The 12,603-nt window shown below is 30.3% G+C and overlaps 1 protein-coding gene across 2 annotated transcripts in view; it reads left to right on the top strand.

Moving 5' to 3' along the window:
• The window catches only part of LOC143226103 (regulator of microtubule dynamics protein 1-like), a 45,907-nt gene extending 37,673 nt beyond the window's left edge, over positions 1–8,234 (top strand). For both annotated transcript variants that reach the window (XM_076456608.1, XM_076456609.1), the window contains exon 9: positions 3,617–8,234. In XM_076456608.1, the coding sequence (XP_076312723.1) occupies positions 3,617–3,679 (63 nt within the window). In that variant the 3' untranslated portion in view covers positions 3,680–8,234. The remainder of the gene's footprint in view (positions 1–3,616) is intronic.
• The last annotated feature ends 4,369 nt before the right edge of the window (positions 8,235–12,603 follow it).

The following is a 12,603-nucleotide window of genomic DNA, read 5'->3' as shown; positions in this document are numbered from 1 at the left end:
CACATTTTTGGTTTGGTTTGTTTTAACTTTCGTGCAGAGCTACAAGAGGGCTATCTGCACTAGCCGTTCCTAATTCGGCAGTGTAAGACTAGAGGGAAGGCAGCTAAGCACCACCATCCACACTCAACTCTTGGGCTACTCTTTTACCAACAAATAGTGGGATTGACCATCATATTATAATGCCCCCATGGCTGAAAGGGTGAGCATGTTTAGTGTGACGGGTATGTGAATCCATGACCCTCGGTTTACAAGTCAAGTGCCTTAACCACCTGGCCATGCTGGGCTGAGCACAGTTTTAGTCAGGTGTTTCTTTTTTGCCCAATCCCTGTATTAAAACACATGTACTATTTTGTCTTTCAACATGGGCTTAGTCAATTTCACTGGTCATGTGACCTCTTTGTACTTGTTTAAAGTCTTTATACATTTAATATTTCTAATTTTCAACATAGTGTGTATTTTCATGAAATTTGGCAGTTTTCGTTTAACAGTACAAGTCTTTTAAGCAAAGTATTTTTAATAAATTAAAAGATTTATCCAATAATATATTGAGTATTTATTTTGAATGGCCCATGTGCAAAATAATTTTCATGTTAAGATTAAAAAAATACTCTTTCTCCTCTCAAAAATCTCAATTTCTTTTTGAAATCTCTAGGATGACTTCAGATTGTAACACGAAACTACATTCATTTATCTTGAGTAGCTTTAAGCTCATAATTGTGTACATCTGTTTATAATTTTTATTGTTTTATTGCCCTTTGAACATCTCTAACAGCTATCTGCACCACTGTAAGTTGTAAATCACTGGGGATATATTTATTATATTATTTATTTTACCTAGTCTAATCCTAGCTAAGGTAAAAAGATCCCTATTTAACATGTTATTTACTTTTATAATAACAAATAAGGAATAAACATGAAAAACAAGAAATAAAGTACTTACCCAATCTGTTTTCTTGCTGTCAGTTTCAAGGACATTTAAGCCTATTTTTGTATACTAATGGTAGTAATGCACAATTTTAATTTAACCAAATAAAGCACCAAATAACACAAACTAAAAACACACAAAAAATAGATAATTTGCCCTAACTCTTACAATTTTTCTGGCTTTCTAAATATGTGACAACAGTTTTTACAAATTATCGAAGCTATTTGTTAAGTTTCCCACTGGATTGTTGCTTATAGTGCAAGAGAAATTGACTATTATCTGTTCTAAACACAATGACATACAATACATCATTGGATAAATGAAAACCTTGACTTTATATTCATTATATGTAACGTATAATTAAACATAAGAGAGAACTATGAACATAACCTGAAAGTAAGGATTGGGCAGGTGGGATCTGATTTTCTATTGATAGCTCTGTAACCAAACAAAAGTAAAGACAATAAAAATTATGGTTTATCTGAACAATGATTCTATAATTAATAATTCGGTTTAAGTTTTTACTCTGTCAAGGAGTGATTGGGGGGGGGGGATGAGAGAAGACAATATTTAGAGAAAATTTCATGTGTCATATTATTAATGGAAATTCACGATATTTTAAAAGTATTCCCTTGTAGAATTAGGAACTTGAAACTTGTATACTATTAAAATATAGATTATTAGCTAACATTTTATGCTATATTCATTAGTATAACATGAAAAAAGTAGTTTAGTAAAATACTGAATGTAAGACACAAACTTTGTCATGTATTGTAAAGGATAATCTGGGGAAAAGGGTTTAAAGCAAAACATTTGGAACCAATAATGCTGAAACTGGCAAAACATGTTAAGAATATTAAGTAGGTGTGAAATGTGATAAAAGGCTAGAACAAGATTTCTAATGTTTATAGTGTTTCATTCTCAATTCTTCTGACACAATGTTTTATCCTTAAAAGACTTTCTGTTAGCTTTCATTTAGATTGACCTATAACACTGCTAACCAAAGCTTTTTTGTTTTCTGCCTTACTGCTAAATATTATGAAACTGGTTTCTAATTTAAACAGTCTTAAAAGCAGTCTTGAGATACTGGGCTGCAAGTAGATAATCTTTGAAAAACATTTTCTTAATGTTTTTGCAATGGGCTTAGTGTAATATCCATAACTTAATTATTTTACTTTAACTTTTGATGCAGAATATATGTGTACCTTCAAAAAATTTGGTAAATAAAGACTAAGTCTTTCATATACAAAAAATAAGTTTTTAATGAGATATTTTTACGAAAGATTTGTTTGTGAAAATATTGAAGTGAGAAGTGATTTTCATGTAATAATTAAAAACTATTTTTGTCTTAACAATCTCAAATATTAGTTGTTTAAAACATCTCTTAAAACCTCCTAAATATGTTTCCAATGTTTGTTTTTAGTAAATATGTATATTTTGTCTATTATCTTCTCTACCCTAACTATATGGGATTTGTCAATTTGACCAACTTTGTAACCACCATAAAAAATTTGGGAAATATAAATTATACTTTTTCATTCTAGAATACCTACAAATTATAACAAAAACATGTTTAGTCTAAATAGCTTAAATCTTCTGTTATACACACACATTTATTGTTTTTATTGCAGTAACAATGCCAACATGTACTCATATTACTGTATCCAATAATATAAAATTGAACTTTAGTCTTTACAGAGTGAAGTGTTTTGCTTGTGCTTTACTGGACAAGTATTTAAAATAGTCACATTCAAATATTATATATTATACATGTATATATAGATTATTAGTATTTATAAATTGATTCTTAAACATAGAATAATAAATAAGTATGGCAAACAATTGTCTTCATACTCATTTGCTACTTGCCATAGGTTGCTAAGCCTTTTCAAATATTGGATAAAGAGGATGTGAAGTAAAAGTTTTTTTGAAGTTTCATATATACATTTCCAGTTACCAAAAATCGCAAGTAACTACCAGAAATCAATACCAGAAAATTCTATGATAATTTATCAAGCTTAGTAAATAAGTTGTATTTTGTCTAAAAAGGGATGTTATTTTAATATTTATTTTTAAAGTAAGAAATTAACTAACGTATAACACTAAAATTTCAATTATACAGTTTGACAACTTATTAACATAAATTCATAAAATTTTGACCTGTGACCCATCACAATAGGGTTAAAAGAGTGAAAGAGTTCTGTTTCAACTTTGCTTTAATAACCTCAGTCTTTCCAAGTCCCATGAAAGGATGCCATTATACTGAAAAAGAAACCTGTCAGTTTACTGGTATTGTTTGTGAAGAAACTGTATGATCTAATACTTGTACTTGATTTCAGCCTGAGATAAAAATGGACACTAGGACCTGGAAGAAAATGACTACGATTAAATACTTCCTGACATTTGAAACAGACTGACTGATCTTTTTTGTTAATACTGGCTGTATGCTAAAATTAAATTGCAACAAAATCAATACCAGGCCCTCCTTTAATTTGCCATATAAAGCAGTATATAGGCTTAAGCCTAATATATGACGTTAACCTGCATGGAAGAAGGTAACTACCAAACATTTTTCTTCTCAGGCATGTTGCTTTTCTGAACATAAAGTATTTGTTTACACTTATAGGTTGTTAAATTAATTATTATTGTTATTAAAGTTATTTCATCATTATACCTTATGAAATGTTACAGGATGAACTGGCCCAGTTGGAGCTGCTTACCCTTCAGAACAGTTATGAAAAGTACAGGTCATGAATATGAAACAACATTCTTGTTATCTAAGAATATCGTATTTGTTGAATTTCAATTGATAAAAAGAAAGAAAGAAAGAAGAAAATAATAAGCTAAACAGAATAAGTATATTTATCTCGTCAGGGCTATGTAGCTATATATATACACACACGTTGGTAATGGTAATTTGATATTATTTGTTATTCAATGTTATGGCGAAATATACAAAATATTATAAATAAAACATTTAAAAATTATAGCCATACTATTGCATATTAAATATATATTGTAAATTGTTTTTAATGAAAACCTAAAAAATACAGCCATGCCTTTGGTTATCTTGCAAATTTAAGATAACATTATATTGAAACAACATGGGACCTATTGGTCAATCTTGGCTCTCCATTCTCTAAACTAAGTAAAACTGTTAATAAAAAAAACAACTTAAAGCCAGCCCTTATCAAGCTTTCCTTTAAACTCATTTAAATTTACTGCTTCCATAACATCCAAAGGTAAACAACCCTGTTAGAAAAATAAAATTGTCTTAGATGAAGATGACTTTTACCTTACCAAAATTTGTTTGTGTTCCATGGTCCTACTATTATCAGTGTTAAATATGATGCATCAAAACTATCAATTCCCCTTACAATCGTAAACACATCAATCAGATACTCTAATTCTTCTTATTTTAAGAGAAAACAATTTCAAGATGTTAATCTTTCCTTGTATGACAACCCCTCCATCCCTTGCACCATCTAGTTAACTCTCCAATGAACCCCCTCCAACAGTTCAGTGTCCTTCCTATTGTAAGGAGCCTAAAAATTGAACACATATTCCAAATGTGTCGTAAGTGGCATGTACAATGAAATTACAACATCTTTAGACTTTTATTCAATATTTCTGTAGATACAACATAAAATCCTATTTGCCCTAACACTAGCAACACACTACTTGGAAGGCTTAAGAGACTGGTAAACTATTGCACCAAAATCCCTTTTTTCATGACACTGTAAAGGTTATTTCCATCTAAATTATACTTACAGTTCACATTATAATAACCCACACGCATTATCTTACATGTATTATATAATTACAATCTATTTGCCCCTCACTAAATGATCTAAATCCATTTGCAAGTCAGCAACATCCTCTTCACAGCTAGCAACACTCAAGTCTTTAATATCATCTGTAAACTTGTGTAATTTATTGACCATTCCTTCATCTATATCAGACAGAGCAAAGGTCCTACCTACTTGTAACATTAATCCAGTTTGACTGAATTCGATCTGTAACAACCCTCTGCTTTCTTCCATCCAGAAACTCTTCTATCTACTTTGCTAACTTATCTCTCACACCTACAGATTTTTTTACAAGCCTTTTATGTTGCACCTTGTCAAATGCTTTCTGAAAATCCATATGTATCAAATCACACCTTCACCCTCATCTGAATAAACAATAACCTTTTCAAAGAACATCAAATATTTGTCAGGCAAGATTTTTTCCTTAGTGGAACCATGTTGACTATTCAATAAAATTCTAAACATTGTTAAATGATTTTGTGAAGCATCTTTTAACAGACTTTCCAAAAGTTTTCTCACAACTTGCATAAGACTAATTATGGGTCTATAATTACTGGAACAATTTGTCACCTCTCTTGAAAGAGCAGTTACAGTAAATTACTTCCAGTACTTTGGTACCTGCCCATTATTCAGCAGCTTAAAACAAATTACACATCCAATCCTTAACCTTCTTCAAAACCCTTGTAGAAGTATTATCTGGCTCAGATGCTTTATCATTCTTTAAACTTCCCAATTTTTTTCTTAGAATTAGAGCAGTTACCTTGTTCAGTCTTGTTTTCCATATATTAGATGTTCAAAATGTCAAATATTGATTAATTTTTGTCAGTAAAAGCTGAAGAAAAAGCAAAATTTAATAACCCAAGTATCTCAATCTTCAAATATGAGCCTTCCTTTATCATCTCTCAAGGGTCCTACCCCCATTCTAATATTCTGATTAACCTTAATTTGTTTAAAGAAATCCATTCTGGTAATTTTTACCTTTTCAGTCAGCCTTTTCTCATATGTCCATTTTGTTATTGTGATTTCCTGTTTCACCACTCTCTTTATTTTCTAAATCTCCTATAGTATCAGTGAATTTATAATGCTTTTTCTTTAATTTTATCTTGTACTCTTTGTGGAGCAACCTGTTGTTTTTTTAATTTGGAATAATTTTCTTTCTATAAGGAATATGTTTATCCTAAAAGTTTAAAATTTTACTTTCAAGAATTTTCACATCTGATCAGTGTCTCCAAGTAACTCAGCTGCCTAATTCTTGTTGCATCTTGCATCCTACCAAAATATACTTTTTTTGAAATTTGTAACTAAAATATCATTATTCCTAATCTCCATATGCAGCAAACAATTGAACCTAAAATACCAATGATTACTTACACCCTGAGTTTCCCAAATGTCTACCCTATTGATCATTTCTGCATTTAAAGTTAACAGTAAATCTAAAATAAGTGTTTCTAGTAGGTTCCTTGACCAATTGGTGAAGAAAGCTCTCTTGAACAGTTTCCAATAACATTTGCCCCTCATAGTTTGACTCTAGCATTTCTCAATATATATATGCCTGAAATAAAAATTACCCATAATTATGACTTTATTAACAGCTTAATTTTCATTCTCATTGTAAAGTTTCTCACCATTTTCATCAGTATCATCTGGTGATCTGTAACAAATTCCCACAAAAAGCCTTTTCCCATTATATATTTACTAATAGAACCCCAAATGGATTGTTTCTTTGCTGTTATCTTTGACATCCTCAACTTCAACAGAATGCAGCTCACATTTTACACATAAAGCCATTCTCCCCCTCTAAATTTAGTATTCTATCCTTTTTAAATAACATTTAACTATGTTTCAATTATTCCCATTATAATAAAATCATCCATTCCTACTGGTGCTCTAAAATCATGTTTTATTTCTTATACATCTAGCATTACAATAATAACAATTAATCCTACCCTTAATAACTACTTCTATACTTATTTCCTATGCTAAACTTTACTCTGCCCCTTATTCTTTTTGCATTTAGCTCTCCCCAGTATCTAGTCCTAGTTTAAATCTTCCTTTGCAGACAAGCTAGCCCCTATCCTGTTTAAATGTAAACTATCCACTGCAAAATCTCCCACTAAATTGGTCCCACAAGTCCAAACAGCCAATCTGCTCTTCCTTACATACAAACCTAAGCCTAGCATTTAGGCCTATTAAAGTACTTACAACTTTATCCCCATAGTTAACTCTGGACAGTATCCCTGACAAAATTAAGCTACAGCTTTTTTCTTTAAATGCCATTATAAACCTCTTGTATTTATTTATTTGCTTCTCTGACCTACATTTTCTTACATCATTAGCCCCTTTATTGTATCCTCTGTTCTCTCAGTTATATCCTCCACCTAAAACCTTGGTAGCATAGTTTGATTATTTTCTCGTTATTCATCCCTTATTCACTATCCTATTATGGAATCACCTGTAACTATAAATTTCTTGTCATCCACATCCTTCTTTGATACTTTTGTTTTCCTTTCCTCCAATATCTCCTTGTCTGCAGAAGCCAAGTGCTACAATTTGTTGGTTAATATAGCAGGCTCAGTACAATACTTTTAGCCCTAATAGTACTCTAATTTCCTGATAGTCATTTGTAGCTGGTGTATTCCTTGTATATAACAGCTTAAGCTCCTCTTGAAATCCTGCTATTTTTTCCACAGTCAGTATTTCACTTTATCTGTTGCTTCTACTTTAATTAGACTAGCCTCCAACTTCTCCAACCTACAAACTCTACATAAAAATTGAACATCTTCACTACTAGCTCCTTTAAAAGTATATGCTAATCCAGAGTTCCCAAATAAAACCAACTTGTTACACCTAACAAACTATGAGTGCTTAATCCCTACACTAGACGTATTTATTCTTGTATAGCTTAAATAAATACTGAATAACAAATACGAGGAACCTATTGTCAACACTGTTACTGTTAAGCCTAACATTTAAGAACCTTTTTTTTTTTTTTGTCACTATTTTGTCTTCACATTAAAGTAATTAAGTTTATCTTAAACTATATAGAACTTAGAATTTATTACAATTGGCAATAACTAGTCTTTAATTTGATATATACCAAATGGTAATACAAAGTATTAGCCTGATTTATATTATAACCTACCTGTAAGCTGAATTTAAACCAGTGGATGTAAGTTTAAGTAAAAACATTGATCCTTAAAACGTGAAGAAATCACACATTAGTCTTTAGGTTGTATTTATTTAATAAACCAATGTATTTAACCTGTTTTATGGTTTACCAGTAAGTTTAATTATACCCAAGCCAAAAGTACCATTATACATACTAAGCCAAATGTCATCATCTTGTAGTGAAATTTACATCTCTAAACTCTCAAGTTAAAACTTTGATTTTCTTAGTTTTATCTAACAATCTTACTAAATCTATTTTTTTAATCCAATTTACTATAAACGATATTAGTATTAAATAATTTCAAATAAAAAGGTTAACTTCTCAAAGTTTTCTCTTCTGTAGCACCCTTTTCTTGTGTCATCTGTAAACATTAATAATATAATTGTAACAAGTTGTAGTTCAGACTGGCAAATCATTAAGCTTCTATATAGCAAGAGTTTTCAGCAAAACACTGTAGTGCAATAATAACCTGTTCTTTAATAACAGGCCTTTTAAAACAACTAATGTTCAGTAATAAACTATAGAAAAATACACCTGTTCTATAATAATACTTCTAATCAAACAAGTTCAGTAAAACATCAGAAGAAAACAAGTGTTCTTTAACAATGAAGCTTCTATATAACACTAAAAGAATACACCTGTTCATTAATAGTAAAGCTTCCATACAACTTATATTCAGTAAAACACTAGAAGAATACATCTGTTCTTTAATAATAAAGCTTTATACAAATAAGGTTCAGTGAATCTCTATAGAAGAATGCACTTGTTCATCAAAAATAAAGCTTCTATTCTATACAACTAAAGTTCAGTAAAAAATGTAAAAGAAACCTATTCTTTAATAGTAAATATTTCTAAACAAACAAATTCAATAAAAAACTAACATAGTAAGCCTTCTTTTTAACTAAGTTTGGGAAAACATTGTAGAAGAATATATCTGTTCTTTAATAATAAAACTACTAAAAACTGAAATTTGGTGAAAAACTGCAAAAGAATGCACATCTTCTTTAACAGTAAAGCTTCTAAACAAATATGTTCAGTACAGCACTGCAGAAGAATACACCTCTTCTTTAAAAATGAAGCTTCTAAACAAATAAATTCAGTAAAACACCATATATGAATAAAACTCTTCTTTAATAGCAAAGCTTTGAAACAACTACAGTTTTGTGAAACACTATAATAATGCTCCTGTTCTTTAACCCTTTATCATCTCTAGTTATGGTAATAGAAACAACCCTTCTATGGATGATAAAGTGCTAATAATAAAACTTGTAAACAACTAAGAGCCAGTAAGGCACTACAGAAGAATATGCCTTTTCTTTATGAAGGTTCATTGAAACACTATAAAAGAATATTTAAATGCAAAAACGGCTCGTTTGGGTTGAGAAAATATTTTACATAGAAGAGAGAACAATGTTTCAACCTTCTTCGGTCATCGTCAGGTTCACAAAGGCATAAGAAGTTATCCTCTTTAGTCCTCAATGATTATTTTATGACAAGTATTATCTAAAGTACTAAATAAGATACAAAAGTTTATCTTCTGATTAATATTGTACGTATGTGCCTTTTTAGTATATTAAAATCAATTAAAAAATTGTGTTAGTTATACAAAGACATTTTTTCTTTTATTAAAAAATAATTTTTGGTTTCAACTAGAATAAGATCAGTCACTGTACTGTAATAGACATTAAGCATCACTATCTTTAAATCTCAAGTTTTGAAAACCAAAAACTCTTAAGGTCTAAACTGTAATTATCTTTAACTCTTATTAAAGACAGGTAAAATAAAGCTGAAGTTCATAAACACATTTTTAATTCAAACAAATGAATAGTCTGATTAAAACTATTTTGTTTTGTTATCATCAAAGTTACACAATAGACTATTTGCCTATTTGGATTGTGATAATACAAGGTTCAAACCTCAATATTTAACATTAAAAGCCTTCATGAAAATAAGCATAATTTGGAAAAAAAATACAGGTTTAAAGAGTTAAAGATATATTTTAATGAATAAAAAAGTTTAGTGTTCCACAATAAAAGCATGATAATACATAAACAACAATTTTATAACAGAATGGAAAACACATTTTGAAATTCTATAGATTCCACCTTCAGTATCTAAAACAAATTAATTAGATCACTCCTAAATAAACAGCTAAAATACATTGCTGCAATAATAATAATTTCACTAGAACTAAAACATAGGGAAAGGCAATGAAGTCACAAACAATGTTACTGTAAGTATTAAAATATATGTCATTTAAAAGAAGACTGCATTGGTAAAAGCTGTTTGAAGTGGGCAGTTTCTTTAATCAGTGTTTTTTTTAATTTTCTTAAAAATTTCCATGTGTTCAGTGGCTCTAACTGGAAGATGGCATTTGGTTTTACAATGAACATATGGGAATTTCTGTGAGAACACTAACTCCTGTGCTTCCTCTGTACATCAACATGGTGAAAAAAACAGGGCTTAACTTATCAAATTTCTATATCATTTTTAGGGCTAAAACTGATCTGGAACTACTGATTAAAGAAACTCTCCATATCAAAAAACTTCTTCAGCACTAAGTAACATGCAACCTTCTTTTAAATGTAAAATATTTTAATAATTAAAATATTTTTGTTTGTTACTCTTTCAATATCTGTGTTTTAGTTTTGTTAAAATATCATCATTGCAGCACATTGTATTTTAGTTATTTAATAATTTAATTCTTTTATTTTGTTTTAGGTGTAGAAGATGGAATCTTTATAAATCCAAAATGTTTATCTGTGTTCCCATCTATTATAAATAAATAATGTTGTTTATCATATGTAGCATTGCCCTTTTTATTGTGAAACTTCATTTTCCTCCAAACACATCAACTGCAAATTTAGTATTAGTTGTTAACAGTATTAAAGACCAAGTTTTGATAGTCTGATATATAAAAAAAAAGAATTGTGGTCAGTTTTTACTTCATATAAAAGGATAAAAATGTTATTTTTTTTTAAATACTGGCCACTGGCACCATTTCTGTAAAATCTTTGGTAGAGTGGGGTGGCAAAGTTGATTCATACTTTCTAAAAAATAATGAAGTCTTAATGACATAGCAAATTTTAGAGTACATACATCAACTATAATTGTGTAAGAGCCAGAAGGTTATGAGAAACAAAATTGAAATTTTGACTTTGTACTTTGCATATGCTTACAAAAATTTCTCATACACCATTAACTAGACATTTTACATTTCTCAAAAAAAAAGCATGAGTAAGGGAAACTACTCAACCACTCCAACTAGTACAAGTGATATTAACCAGTATCAGGATCAGTCATGAGACTGGCATATTGAAAAAGTAATAATACAAGTTTCCTTCCCCCTAACTTGATAATTAAAAATGTTTTTTGTTTCTTCTGTGTTGAGAATTATACAAGTAAAGAAACATGAAAATATTTAATTTTCATTAACTAGTACTATGCAACTATAAATAAATCAAAGTGCCAAAGATCTAGTAAATTTCTAGGACTTTTACCGAAGTAGTTATACTTTCTTCTTGTCTTCAAAGAGGTTATTTTGTTGTTACTGCAATAAATAAAGAAATTCGTTAATTATAGTGCTTAATAAATAATTTTAATTCATATTGCTCTTGATTGAAAGAAAAAGTAACAGGATATTCTTTCTTACTGAGGATATTAATACATTGCAATTATCTTTACAAATACCACTGAAACCTACGATATTGCCGTGCTTTCAAAAAAAATTATTATAATTATAAATACCAAAATAAATGCTTTTTATTAACCAACTATGACAAGTTTATGGAGAGTGTTACTCACTGCATCAATAAATTTCAAAGACAAATTTCTAAAATTTTATTTGCACGACTTCAGTTAATATTCAACAGTTGGTTGGTTGATTTGGTGTTTTATGGCACAAAGCAGCGAGGCTATTTGTGCCAATAAATTATTTTGTAAATCCGTTTGCGATACATATTCAACAGTAAAAGCCAGTGGCGGCACCCAATATTGTTACCTGCATATATTCATGAAATATGGAAAACACAATCGTCGTTGTTGCTTGACAATTAACATCAAAGAGTTTGTTTGTTTTTTAAATTTCGCACAAAGCTACTCAAGGGCTATCTGTGCTAGCCGTCCCTAATTTAGCAGTGTAAGACTAAAGGGAAGGCAACTAGTCATCACCACCCACCGCCAACTCTTGGGCTACTCTTTTACCAACGAATAGTGGGAAAGACCGTCATATATAACACCCCAACGGCTGAAACGGCGAGCATGTTTGGCGCGACGGGGATGCGAACCCGCGACCCTCAAATTACGAGTCGCACGCCTTAACACGCTTGGCCATGCCGAGCCTTCACCAAATAGACATAGATCTGTAGAACTCAACGTCTTTATTAAGACGGAAGTATGTGTCATGCGTCCTATAGCAACGTACTGAATGCGCTGTATTGCCGCTCCCTGTATAATGCCATTCTATCTTGGGTTTTGACGAAGATTATACAACCACGTTGATTTCATCAGGGATTTTACTTGATAAACCAAAGGTTTCACAGGTATTTACCCATTAATTTCATTTACCTTTTATTGAAAAGTAAAACATAGCATGCATGTATAAGTATATTGTGTATAGGTCAAAACAATGAAGCATTTAGCCGGTGTTGTATCCTCTGTGAGATCATTTTGCATTGCGCATTAGCCATCCAAAATTTGCT

This window comes from Tachypleus tridentatus, chromosome 9 (genome assembly GCF_004210375.1).
Source record: "Tachypleus tridentatus isolate NWPU-2018 chromosome 9, ASM421037v1, whole genome shotgun sequence".
In the NCBI taxonomy this organism is placed as follows: domain Eukaryota; kingdom Metazoa; phylum Arthropoda; class Merostomata; order Xiphosura; family Limulidae; genus Tachypleus; species Tachypleus tridentatus.
Note: the sequence above shows the minus strand (reverse complement) of the source record. Positions and strands in the feature narration are given on the sequence as shown.